This window comes from Acanthopagrus latus, chromosome 20 (genome assembly GCF_904848185.1).
Source record: "Acanthopagrus latus isolate v.2019 chromosome 20, fAcaLat1.1, whole genome shotgun sequence".
In the NCBI taxonomy this organism is placed as follows: domain Eukaryota; kingdom Metazoa; phylum Chordata; class Actinopteri; order Spariformes; family Sparidae; genus Acanthopagrus; species Acanthopagrus latus.
Window position 1 is genome coordinate 618,649 of NC_051058.1, and position 14,121 is coordinate 632,769.

A 14,121-nucleotide genomic window follows, 5' to 3' on the forward strand; every position below is an offset into this window, starting at 1 on the left:
TGATCAGTGCTTGACTGAGAGAAGAGACACCTGGTTTTCTTGATTATGCCCCAAATCTGAACATTTGCTCCCAGCCAGCTGTTTGTGAGATGTGCTGTAGCTGTAAAGTGTATTTGTTCAAGGGCAAGTTTGTAGATTTAAAACTTAAGTTCTGAGCTGCAAGAAGACTTTGGAGAATAATTGTTTTGAAAGTGACAGTCTGGTGGTAAATATTTCTGTGTGAGTGCTCCCTTGAACTGTATATCAGCTCTGGAGGAAGTTATCTGACTGAACTGTCACAGCCTCAAGGTACAGATTGGTGCTGTCCTCACAGTTTCACTGGTTGCTGGCAAGAAGTCTCCAGATAGAGTGATAAATCCAGAGTTATGAAAGGAAACCAACATTTGGAGAACAGGAGCTTCAATAATACACAATCAGTGTTTTATCTCTCCTCCTGTTTGGATACCTTGGTATCTTTTGGTCATTAGAACAGCACCAAGTAAACATGGTAGACTGTTCATTGTGACACTGTCACTAAACAGACAGTAGAATTGTCTACCTGTGATCTGATAACAAATGCAGAATCTTGTTGCTACAATAATTTATTGAATGAATGATGACTTCAGTTGACTTTGTTATGGTAATGTATGAAACTATGATGTTCCATAATGTAGTAAAGCAGTATAAACTTCTTCAAGCACTGATCATTTCTTCAGTATGTTCACAGACTGAAGGTCTCCCCTCCCTTACCAATAATATTTTTACTTGAACTGTTTCTCTCAAAAGGCATATTCCCAGATGTATGTCTGATTTAGTGGAGATAAGCCTCCATTCATTGTCAGAAGAACTTTTCTACTGTAGTCAATATAAAAGTTGTAGGGATGTAGTTATCTAGAATTGTCTCAGTTGAGCACTTGACCAGAGATTCTGCCTGCACTGCCATCTAGTGGTTACTGTCTTTGCCACACACTGTGGAATCCAACATTTCACAGCAAGAAATGCTACATCACAGTTTAGTGTGGTCACAAGTACTCAGACCACACCAAACCACCCACAGCTGTGATGGTGGGTGTTGACAGAAGAGGCCAAGGGAGCAGTTCTTTGGCTTTGTGTAGTGTGGAACTGCTCTTTAACTTGTAACTGTGAGCAACATTGACCTTTGTGCTGTTTGATTGCTGCTGTGAGTTGCTAGTTGTGTTTGTGGGTTGACACAAACACCACATAGCTGTATCCATTTGTAGGACCAGGCTCCGTGTGACAGGTTAGGGTTACAAAGAGACAAAGTGCTGCTTTGCCTTTCCCCAATGACTGATTGGACCGGGCGGATGAGGAACTGATATCACTGTACCAGAATCTCTGGGCTCCACTCATTAGACACTGTTTATCCCACTGTTTACTACATCTGGACATTAGCCAAAGTTGCAGTTTTCTCATTCAACAGTTGAGCCAACAAAGTGGCTTCTAAACTTTTCAGCATGTTTGAAAAGTGATCAGCATAACCTGGACGGTAGGGCTGCACGATATTGGGAAAAACTTACATTGCGATTTTTTTTTAACCCTGCAATATATATTGCGATGTGGAAAAAGGACAGGAATTTTCATCAGGTGACCTGAATAGCACTTTATATTATGCTGCACTGCTGCTATCCTGTGGACAATTAACCTGCATTGATCTTACCTGGTTTTGTCAGTGTTATGAGTATGACTTCTGTCTGTGTTTTATAGATATTCTTATTGTTATCTTTTATTGCTTTCTTTATTGTGCTGGGACCTGAGTACATGTTTTGTTGTATCATGTTCAAATGTGAATTGAATGACAATAAACAAAACTTTTACCTTTTGAGCTCTCCATCTTAAAATGGAACATTCTAGCATCGTAATTACATTAAGTAACTAACAATGAGTGATAAACAGGTCATTCAATGACTGAAATCTGCTTTTTGTTTTGGACGACAGTCAGATCTGGCTTTGCATTCGTCGTACTGAGCTGTGTGGCAGAGTCCTGCACGGGTTCAGGGACCCACGGGTGACGCACAACTTGGATCAAACGGGTGAAAAATAATGCACTGTGTCTGACATGGGTGCGGATCGGGTCGGACACCTGGAGAGCGCGGGTCAGGTTTTGGATTGCCATTTTCAAGGCATCACGTGCAAACAAAAAAGAAAAAAAAAAAAAAAAAATCATTATTAGCGACACATCTACAAAAATATACCTGCACTTCAAAATGATGAGCATTTATATTTCATATGAGCTCATTCGTGTGTTCTTGCACCCTCCCAGAACTCCCATTGCCCACGCTGGCTTACTTTTTAAATAATTTTTTTTTCACTTACTTTTTATTGAAGCACGTACAGCAACATCCATACAGACTTAGTATCAGTTCTCGCGAAACCTCGTGACAGGTGTATAATAGAGTCTGTGACACACTTTAAAGTGAATAAGTTGGTGGTTTGAGTTCTTGGAGGCGAGAAAGATGTTCACCCACACATTGTTCCAAGAAATGTCGTCATCCTTCAGACTGAAGTCTCTCAGCTATGCTCTGATCATCGGTAGAGTCTCTTGTTGTCCAGATAGTTCGATACAAAGCCCCTGCAGGAAAGGGACTTTATCCAATTTATCAGAGGGTGCATGGGGGGCTTAGCCCTCAGTGGCACACTATGTGCCTTAAGTGCTGATCTTATTTGCAAATAATAAAAAAAAGAAGAGTCCTGTAGATCAAAGCGGTCCTTCAAATCCTGATAGCTAAACATGCCATTGCCATCATACAGGTCCCCAACAACATTAATACCTTTCAAAGACCACGGTTTAAAGTCCAGTGGCTTATTTCCAATCTGTACATTCATGTTGTGCCATAGAGGGACATCCTTGTGACAATTTAAGTTCCCCCTCAAGTCTCTCTCAACGATCCTGAAATGTTTAATTGTGTTGGCAATAATGGGGCCACAGTGCAACATATAGTATTTATCTTTTATGCCAGAAAATCAAATGTCCTCCAGTCTCCTCGGGTGAACTAGGTTGTTCTCTAAAGATTTCCATGAGACACATGAACGACCGTCCAGCCAAGCCATGACAGGACGTAGCTGGAACGATTGGTGCTTAATTTTTGGATGGCCATTATTCCAAATATATCCACGTAACAATTTATCAATTTTACCCCAGTCTGGAGAAGGAGAGAGTGGAATCATCATACTCAAGAAATTAACACGAGGCAAAACATTCATATTAATAACAGATATACGTGTCTGCAACGAGGCAGGTAGCCTGGTCCAGTTAGCAAGATCTGATCTTGAGCTGATTTTGTCCAATTGATCTTAAATCCTGATTGCTGTTTGAAATCCTCAAAAGCCGCTAATAAAGAGTTAAGAGAGTTTTCTAAGTCTGTCATATATATGAGGACGTCGTCCGCAAAGGCCGATAGGGTGTGAGATGTCTGTCTTATTCGGATAGGGGATGTGACTGAATTTTGCTGAAGGTGCTGCGTAAACGGTTCGAGGGAGAGAATGAACAGGCTCGGGGAGAGGCCAGAACCCTGTCTCGTACCATGGAAAATGGGAAAGGGTCTGGAGTCCAATCCATTTGTGTTGACCATAGCCAAGGGGTTTGCATACAGAATTTGTACCATCTTAATAAAAGCTTCACATCGTTGAAATTTTTCGTAGTATAGCCCACAAATACTGCCACTCGACCCTGTCAAAAGCTTTGGCACCAACGAGTGACAGAATAAGCACACAGCGCCTGAAGCTGTTTAGATTATTCTATTACATGCATTAAACGCCTGATGTTATCTGCAGCAAGACGACCTTGCATGAACCCAGCTTGGTCGGTGTGAATTAGATTATCCATATAATGATCCAGGTGTAGTGCCAGCAACTTGGAGTAAATTTTCAGACCCAAATTTATCAGAGATACAGGTCTGTAGTTAGAGCATTGTAATGGGTCCTTGCCCTTCTTTGGTAACAATGAGATTAAAGCTACATTGGTGTGTTTGTGAAAGGCATCTCTCTCTAAAGCAGTCTGGATGGAGTTCAGAAGAACCAATCCGAGGAGGTCCCAGAAGTGCAAGAGCACTTCAGGTGGAATCCCATCAGGGCCAGGAGATTTCCCTCTTAACATTTTACTCAGTGCAGCTTTTAATTCCTGCAAAGTTATTGGATGGCCCAGGTTTGTTGCCTCTTCTCCTTGTAGGGTGGGCAGATCCAACCCTTCTAAAAGATTATTACACACTTTTGGGTCAAAACTGCCAGACGACGTGTATGAATCCTCATAGTACGCCCAGAAGGTGTTATTTATCTCTGCTGGATTAGAAAGCAGGTCTTTAGTAGGGTGGTGTATTGAATCAATGGACGCTTTTGATTCACACGGTTTTAATTTTAGAGCCAGGAGCCTGCTGGGCTTACTTCCATTGCAGTAGTAGTTTTGCCTAGTTCTATGTATAATGAATTCTGCTCGTCTGCATAATAAATCATTCAGATCTTGTCTAGCGACCTGCAACTCGTCACTAACCGTGTTAGAATAGTTCTGTTTAAGAGCCCTCTCTAGGCATAAAACATTTCTCCTCTAACTCCTTAATCTTAAGATTAAGTCATTTAAAAGAGAGGTGTTGAAACGCCATCTCTGAGATTTTTTTTGATTTGAAACTGAGATCAATACCGAGAACTACTGGGTTGTGATCATGAAAAATAACTGAAATTGTCCCTCTGAAACATAAACATCACTGTGTGGCAGGGACCATATTCTCTCTTAGAAACAGTAACTAGTAGTATTGCCTGGGAAGGGAGGACCAACATTATAACCATTATAAACAGGACAGATATTTTGGTGAAATCCGGGTCATGGAAAACCCCTCACCTTATCTTCAAGTGCCGGAACTCACCTCCTGCACCATTTAGCACTCCTGCTCCATCACTTCCCCGTGCTGATGGGCTGCCACAGGCGTTGTCAGAACCCCATGCCGAGACCCTCGTAGAAACTCCTCTGCGTCCTCCGGAGTAGAAAAGCTGTGTTGCCCGCCGTCCAGGTTGATCTTCAGAGTGGCAGGTTAGATCACAAAGGATGGGATACCCTTCTCGCATAGATACTTCTGTACCCCCACAAATGCTTTCCAACGTTGACTCTTGTGGGCACTGTAGTCAGCATAGAAACGCAGCAACTTGCCAGCATCTTGTATGGGGGCATTCTTCGATGCCTCCCAGGCACCGTTCAGTAGAGCGTTGCAGTCTCCATGCCGGAACAGCCTCAGTATCATGGTTTGCGGGATGTTCCCCTTCTCGCGCGGGCTGTAAAAACGATGAGCTCTCTCTATCTCAACAACTCTGTTACTGAGCGAGGGTATCCACTTGGGAAGCATTTCTTGGAGAATGGTGGTTGCGTTGTCGTCCTCTCTACCTGCACTGATTCCTGTAATCCGAACCTTGTTTCTCCGGTTGTGGTCCTCTAACAGCGCAAGCTTCTGTTGAACTTGTCGATGTCGGTGGTGTTGTCTAATATCTGATATTTCATGGTCCGCGTATCTGTTTGGACCCTCTCAACTTTAGACATCAAGCCCCGAACAACATCCATATGAGTGTCTAAGTCTTACTTAAGTTTCTTGACAGAGTCCTTAACACTCTCCACTGCGTTGGTAATAGCACGGGTGACAACCATTTCCAACTGGTCGTGCTGTTTAGCGAGGGCTAATGAGATAGCTACTTCCATGCTGACATTGGTACCCGTCGAGCTGTCAGCATCCTGTTGCTTACGCTTAGCCGGGGGGATTTTGGTCGGCGAGTGAAATAATTTCTTTTGGCTTGATATCTTGTATGGCTCTCACTATATCAAATATAACACTCCCGAGGTCTTAGAGATCAAGTTAACAGTAAAAATAGGGATATCACACAGGGGCTCTAGAATCTTCCGACCATTGCGCTTGCCGGTCACGTTACCCCTTTTTAAATTAATTCTTAAAAACTTGTGTCCGTGTAATTTTCCTACGGATGCGGGTCGGGCATCGGTATCAATTTATAGCGTGTCGGCTCCGGTTGGGAATGTAATTTGTGCTACTGTCAGAAAACGGGTCGGATGCAGTTTCAAGTATGGCGGGTGCGGGTTTGTAAAACAAGACCCATGCAGGACCCTGCTGTGTGGTACCGACATAAATTGTCAAACAAATTAGTTGTGTTACCTCTCATTGTGGCACAGAAACGGGTGTTCTGTCAATATCATCCTTCTTGTAGCCAAAATAATACCAGATAACTGACGTTGCTTTTCTTTTTGGCACCAAGTCGTTGGTCTGCTTCAGCACACTGAATTAGAAGTAATGTGATCGGTGGATCGCTGCGCATGCAGAGTCTGCATGCACAGTGCGTGTCAGGTATCCTTGCAATTAGATGAGTTCATTTGCCTCTTGCATCGCAGGCTCTGCAATGTGACTATTGCAGACACGTACATTGTGATGACGATGCGCAAACGATATATCATGCAGCTCTACTAGACGGGGTCAGGAAAACGGGACAGCAATTCAACAGAGTGGCTTATTGTCCTTCTATCAGCCAGGGGCTAATGAAGAGACGGTAGAGCATCAGCATAAAGCCCTTGATTACTGATACTTTATTCTACTTTTGCAAGGTTATCTGCAGAACAGCTTCACACCTAAAATCTACTGCTGTGGGTGACTGGGTCAAGATTTATACTTTCCCAGTCCGTGGTACATGGATTGTATCAGTACAATATGACATGGAAACCATAGTGATATTATTAACAGAGGTATGGATATAAATTAGTACAGTGACTCAGGCGGGTGTTTCAGACTTAGATAGACTGACAACTTACAAATGGTCGCAATACTGTGCAGTAAAAACTTGTCAAATGTTGGGCAGTCACTTTTTGTTGTGTTATCTCTGTACAGCTGCACATTGGACTGGAAATTAAACTGTAACCAAAATGATCTGACTTGAGGATTCGGTGAATAAAATTGCCACGCCTTCCAACAACCTTAAGGTTTCCGTTTTTAATGCAGTGTGCATGACGAGGGTCAAGACCAGTGTTGCCACAGTTATCTTGAAAAGTAGTCTCATTACTGATTACTCTTTTAAAAAGTGACATGGTTACTTTTAAAAACAAGTAATCAGTAATGTAACCAAGTTAGATTACAAATTAATTTATTAGTTACATTCAGCAGCTGCAGGCGTCACACCTTCACCACCTCAACATAAAAATGACAACCAGTTTTGCCAATGCTCACTTAATTGGAAGTGCATTTTTAACAGTAACGCCAAGTACGGCATTGATAGTAGTAGGGATCTTGTTTATTATGGCACCAAACAAAGGCGAGTCAACCATGTTTAAGTGCAGCATTTCCTCTACAACCACTCAAACAACTTCTTCAACTCTCCCCCACTTACTTGTTTTGCACCTAAGTCCAGTTTTTGGTGTTTGGGTGGTGGGCAACCTCCTGCAGAAGTCGAGGCTGTGGCTTTGCTCGCAGCTCTCTGCCTAACACCACCTGGTGGGACTTGCTCTGTAAACTTAACTGTGCTGTGCTGCAACTCCAAATGTTTCTTCAAATTTGACATTGTGTTTTTGAAGCTTGATAGTACTTTGTCGCCAGCACAGAGTGTACAACAACCTTAATATTCTCATCTTTAGCTGACACAAACTCAAAATAATGACTGTATTTCCAGCTAAGAAGACACACATCTCTCTCGTCCCTCCATTGTTGTTTGTTTGTGTTGCTGCGTATTGTTACATGTGATTTGTCCTCATGCTGACAAATGTGACTTGTTGCATACGTGACATCACTCCTTGAGACGCAAGAGGAAAGCAAAAATATTTATTCTTATGAAGGAAAATGACAAAAATGATAGTAATGCACAGTGATTTGAATAAGTAACTTTAATCTGATTACTGATTTGTAAATATTAACACATTAGATTACTCGTTGTGGTCAGATTATAGTAAAGTGTTACTAGGTATCGTGTTAGTTACTAAGTAACGCGTTACTGGCATCACTGGTCAAGACACTGAAAAACATATTACTATTTTAATTCTTTAGGACTGCACTCTTGAAATCCAGATACGGTTTCTGTCACTCACTTTGTGTTTGTGTGAGTGTTTCTGCAGAAGAATTGGTAAGCATTTACACCTTGTTCATTTGTCTGACCTCAATAATTTGATACCCATCAGCAGCAGCACAAACCACATCCTCCAAAATGACCATACAGTTGAATCAACAGTCTCGATGTAAATTTTACTGTTGACTGCAGAGCTGTTGGATTGGACTGCATTAGTTTGAGCTAGATGGACCAAATAAACTGAGATCTGAGTGTATTTTAAAGGTGCCATATCATAAAAAACATGTTTTCTCTGGTCTCTACATATATAAGCTGGTCCTCCCTGAGCCTGCCAACTTCCAGAATGAGGAAAACAAATGATTCCTGCATGGTCTCTGTAGCCTACTCACTGGTAAAATGGCGCTCCTACAGGCTGTTCAGAATCTGCTTCTTTTGTTACATAAGGAAAGAAGTCATTATCATAGGCCTGCCTCCTCTGCACTGTGATAGGAGATATCCGAGAGGGGCGTGTTCTTCACCAATGTGAAGTTTGGTGAGTCCAGCAGTGAGACAATTTTTCACAATGTTGTCGCTCAAAGCTGGACACGCAAGTAGTTCTGTTGTTGGTTGTAAAAATCAACATAAGTGCCTATATTCTGTCCCAGCGACAGAACAGAGGAGACAGCGGTTGCGTTTCATATTTTAAGACAACGTGCCAGCTGCGGTTCATGTTAACTTGTGGGTGTGTGCTAACCACTTGACATCGGACTGCTTCAGTAACGAGGATCAGTACAAAGCTGGCTTTGCCTCTACACTGACCCTCGTAAAAGGATCAGTCCTAACCATACCAGACCCAGCAACTGCACCCGAGCCACCGAAAAGTGTTGCTGCGTTTTAACAGTATTTATAGTTGACTACGAGTCTGGTGAAGTCAGCTGGACATTGGCTAACTAGTTGGTCCGCTGGCATTTGAAGCATGTTTAATGTTAATGATATTACGATGGAGTTTGGTTGTCACAGTAAAAAAGTCTGGAAACGTGCAGACTGGAGACAGAGACGATGCTGACAGTGCCCAAGATTTTGTAGACTGTGTTGGAGACAAACACAGCTTTCGCTAGCTGTTAGCCTTTAGCTTCACGGTGGTAAATGTAACAACACATATGAACAAACTAACATTATTCAGACACACTAACCATTCTGAAACGTCCTGCTGCAGCCACAGAGTCTGCACTTCTTCAGGAGCCTCTCCTTCTGGGTCTGATTCTGGGTCACACTGGTTTGGTTGAACGAAAAAATCTCTGCGAGCCATAGCGATACATATATACATCCACAGTAAACATTAGCGATGCTACTGCTAACGCAAGGGGCATCCTCTCCCTGAGAGTGACTTAGCAGGAAGGGCTCTCCAAATAGGCGTTGACAGACGGAGCTCATTAGCTCTGTAGAGCGACTTGTAGACAGCTGAAATTCAGGACCACGGATGGGTTTGGGGCAATGCACATCGAATACAGAGCTGTTGGACCTCTGACAGCTGTATGAAAGTAATGAAAAACAGTATAATATGGGACCTTTAATGTCCAATGGAACATCAGTATAACTAAGATTCTATGGAAGAACTGTTACACTGGGTTACTATAAACTGGAGAGATAACTGACTGTATGTATTGATAGTAATAAATGAAGTTCCTGTGCACAGCAGTGCCACAGTGGAACAAAAAAATCTATATTTCTGCAGCTCCTTCTTGTTTTTAATGTAACTGTAAATGAAATAGTGTCAGTCCTGATGTTTCACGTATGTATGGCTTTTTGTTTTTGTTTTGACAGAGTCACTACACACGAACCCAAGCCAACAGCCCCCGCCCCATCATGACCTCATCAGTTCCCAACTCAAAAGGTTCCCAGGGGACGCTGTCCTCCCAGCAGCAGAGCCAGTCACAGCAAAGCCAGCAACCAGCTAGCCAAACACACAACTCGCCCGGTGGCAGTGGGCGGGAGCAGAGAGAGCAGCGCAGCTCTCGCTCTTCCAGGAGGAAAGGATCAGATAGCAGTGTTCCAGAGGAGGACAAAGACAGGAGAGAGGAGACCACAGGGAGAGGTGAGGACAGTCTACATCAGACACGAAAATCTGACATCAGAAGAGTCTCTATTCACGTTGATGGCAGCACACAATGTCTGTAGTGATGGAATGTAACTTAGTATGTACATTCATGTATGTAGAGAAACCATCTGTCAGAGATTATAAATTAATCAGAAAACTTTTAGCTTTACAGGAGGTGACTTCAGAAATTACAGGTGATACAATCTGCTGCCATTATCATTTTGACCACCCTCTATATAGGTACTCAAACTGTATCCAAAAATTACCTCTATTTATTTTTCATTTATACAGACTCCAAATCAAAGGCCAAGCAGACGGTGAACAAACGCAGGAAGGGCGAGGAAGATGAGAAGAAGGCAGGTCTAAAGAGGCTAAAGACTGACATGACCTCCGATCTGTCAGAGAGCAGCGACTCAGAAAACCCACACAACAAGAGGACTGCCCACTCTTCATGCTCCTCTTCTTCCTCATCATCTTCGTCATCCTCCTCATCCTCCTCTTCCTCCTCCTCAGAGCCAAACTCTGAGAACGAGCTTAAGACTCGGACCAGTGACGTGAAACCAAGTGTTGTCTCCAAAAAGGAGGAGGACGAGAAGCCCCTGATGCAGGGCACCAAAATGAACGATTCATCTTCTCTCATTGGTCGCCTGTCCCCATGGGTGGACCTTCAAGCAGCAGAGGACAGCAAGAAAGGTGTGGTTAAGGAAACGGGCAAAATGATAACAAAGGAGGAGGAGGAATTGGTCGCGGTAACACAGATCACCCAGTCTCCACGGCAACAGACGCCTCTGATGTCCGACACGGTCCAGGGCGGCTTTATTGAGAGCAGTAAGAACACTGTGAAAGGTACAGTGTACTGATGCATGGCAACTGTCATAAATATGGTAATTATCCATGAGTTCAATATCCTTACAGCATAATGTGTGATAATGTGTAATGTTTGTTTTAGCATCATCTCGATCCCAGACGCCATCGTTGTCCCATCTCCACAGCGGTGGTGTGATTGACATCACAGATGATGCCCAGGCAACCGTGCACCAGGAGAGTTCAGAGGCGGTGTCTGCACTGCTCGCATCCCAGAAGGCCGAGTCCACATCCCTTTCACCTTACCTCCCCCTCAACCCCTCGCCCGTCTCCTCACCTCCTGTCCCTCCATCTCCCTCTCCATCAGAAGGAGGCCGGAGGACTGATATTGAACCTCCCATCCAGCAGCAGCAGAACATTATAGGAGGTGGTTTGACATCGGCCAGGAGCATAAGCAACAAGATAGAGTTTGCTCCCTCTGAGGTCATCAGGTAAGAACAGAAGGCTTCACAGGAAATCAAAGACCTGTAGTAACCTGCTTACTGTCAATCTGTGTATACATGCAGCAGATCAATAGTGAGATTTCTCCCATGGCCTCAACCTTATTTTGGAATGGTGGCTTGCTCATTTTGACTGTTGTAGTGACACAGTGCACTACTTTTTCAGTTTTACTTGATACATGTTTACATTGCTAAGAAACAGCCTTTCTGAGGGGTTAGTCAGAATTTTAGGTTCTTTTAGGAGTCACCCAACTGTAGGAAACAGACTTATACATTACTTAAGTGCATGTAAGCACTAGGAGTGTCCCACTACCTGTGACCATGTTGAATAGTATACAGCTGAATTTCATTTCTGTAGCAGTTTAAAAAGTCAGCTGAAGAAAATCAGTATTACTGCAGCAATGAGAGAACATTAGAGCAGCTGTTTATTCCTCCTGATGAGCAGGCTGCTCCTTATCTGGTAGCCTCTGCCATCAGTGAATGAATATGTGTGTGTGAGCGGACGAAGACTAGAAAAATGCTATATAATACAGTCCATCCACCAGAATACTATCAAAATATGCAAGGACTTGAAGTCAACTCAAAAATGCCTTTGAATATATGGATGTAAGAATCCCTTATGGGAATCCTTTTGCTATGAAAGCCTGCTCCATGACCGCCAATCAATCAAACACTTCACATGTATTAGAAAAAAAATATTAAGTATAATATAATAATACAAATTTGTTAGCCATAAAACATAGATCATGAACGATCGAACACATCGTTGTTATTTGATGTATTCATGTGAAACAATGTAATTGTTCGTGATTTAGAGAAGTTGAATGTATTAATCATTTTGTCTGAGGACAATTAAAATCCTTTTTTTCCCCAGGCCTGTCTCATCAGTGGCTGAAAATGTGGAGCCGGTGGAGAAGGAGAAATCTGTTCTTCCTCATCATCTTCATCATCATCATCAGCAGCAGCATCATCACCAGCAGCAGCAGCACACACAACAACAGCAACACTACACATCTATCCACCCCAGCATTAAGAGCCCATCTTTGTCTGAGGAGACGAGAAAACAACCACAGCAGCAACTGCCACCCCACAAGATAAATACCACCCTCCCCCCAGACCTTGCCAAATCCAAAATGAGCTCCAACCCAGCTCAGCTCGACCCCCTCAAACAGAAAGTCCAGCATCCCAATAACTCCCAATGCCACCCCTACCCCAACACAAACCCAGCTGACCATCACAAAGCTAAGCCCCACACGGGCCTGCTGGACATCTCCAAACCTAAACCCAACACCTCTCCAGAGGTCTCTAAACATAAAATACAGAGGTACTCCGATACCTCGCCACCTCCGACAGGCCGTTTGTCTGCTAAAGCAGAAATAGCAGAGCCTCCACGGTCAAGTTTCAAGGCAGTGCCAGCTCGCTCGGAGTCTGGTGGAGTCAGTACGAGCAGCAGCAGTAGCAGCACCAAGAGCCCTCTGATCATCGATAAGAACGAGACCTTTACTGTTTACAGGGACCCAGCGCTGGTCCGCTCAGATGCAGAGAACTCTGCCTCTGCCACTGTTCCCTCCAACCATGTGGCAGCCTATCTCCATCCCCACTTGCACACCCTCCACTCACCCTCTCCTCATTCCCCCTGCCTCACCCCTGCATCCCACCCCCACGCCACCTCACACCTCCTCACCCCTTCTCACACCTCTGCCCTACCTCACCCACACCTATTACCCCCCGGAGTGCTCTCAGCCATGCCTCCACCTGCAGCATCTCTCCTGGGGGGCCACCCTCGGCTCGAATCCCCTGGAGGGTTGGGCCACCTTGCTCTGCCTCATCCGGCAGCCACCCACCAGCAGCAGTACTTACAGGTAGGAGTCCAGATACATACACACTGTTAAGTCACATTAGCAAAGACTGCTGTAAAATATCCAGCTGTGGGCTTTAAGGTAGGGAAAGGCTAATGATAAGAAATGTTCCCTCCTCTCCAGATTTCTCCAACGAGGACATGAAAGTTTGAAGGTGAACATAATGTGAACCATTCCCTCAAAAAGACATTAAACTAAAAATGTTTCTTTATTTTTAGGGTCAGGGCCACCCTCCACCCTCTCTACTTGCCCAGGCTCACAGCGGGGCAGCAGGGCTAGGTCTATACCCCATCCTCTGGCAGTACCCCAATGGAACACCAACCTCATACCCCCCGGGGCTCAACCTGTCCCACACAGCTAAGTGGGTCCACCCTGAAAACCCTGTCACCGTGAATTCTGAGGTCTCTCTCAGGAGGGTAAGTGGAAACATTTGGCCTGTATGTTATTTGGATGAATTTGAAAGTTTGCTACCTGTTTGAAGATGGATGGAGATAGGAGATTTTGGCGGGCTGGGAGAAGACATGGAGAAGAAATGAGGATAAGAACCTGATAAAAAAAAAAAAAAAAACATCTGATAAATCTGGGCTTTTAAACCTGTAATATATAAGATAGATGAAAATGTTGATCTTTCGATGATTTCTGACATTTTCTATGTGAAAACATGCAAAGTGCTGTATTGTAGTCAACTGGACTTGTTTCAGTTTCCTGAAGATGTTTCATCTATCATCCAAGCGGCTTCTTCAGTTCTAACTAACTAGTGCATTGCCTGTAGGAAGTATGTATTCCATAGAAGTGGGAGGTCAAGTATCTTTTTCATGGATGGCCAAATGAGGCTGTGTTTGAAGGTAGGACG

General features: G+C 43.8%; 1 protein-coding gene across 2 annotated transcripts in view; it reads left to right on the forward strand.

Moving 5' to 3' along the window:
• The window catches only part of jmjd1cb (jumonji domain containing 1Cb), a 172,430-nt gene that overhangs the window by 124,604 nt on the left and 33,705 nt on the right, over positions 1 to 14,121 (forward strand). For both annotated transcript variants that reach the window (XM_037081078.1, XM_037081079.1), the window contains 5 exons: positions 9,832 to 10,102; positions 10,397 to 10,951; positions 11,055 to 11,400; positions 12,284 to 13,271; positions 13,487 to 13,684. In XM_037081078.1, the coding sequence (XP_036936973.1) occupies positions 9,832 to 10,102; positions 10,397 to 10,951; positions 11,055 to 11,400; positions 12,284 to 13,271; positions 13,487 to 13,684 (2,358 nt within the window). The remainder of the gene's footprint in view (positions 1 to 9,831; positions 10,103 to 10,396; positions 10,952 to 11,054; positions 11,401 to 12,283; positions 13,272 to 13,486; positions 13,685 to 14,121) is intronic.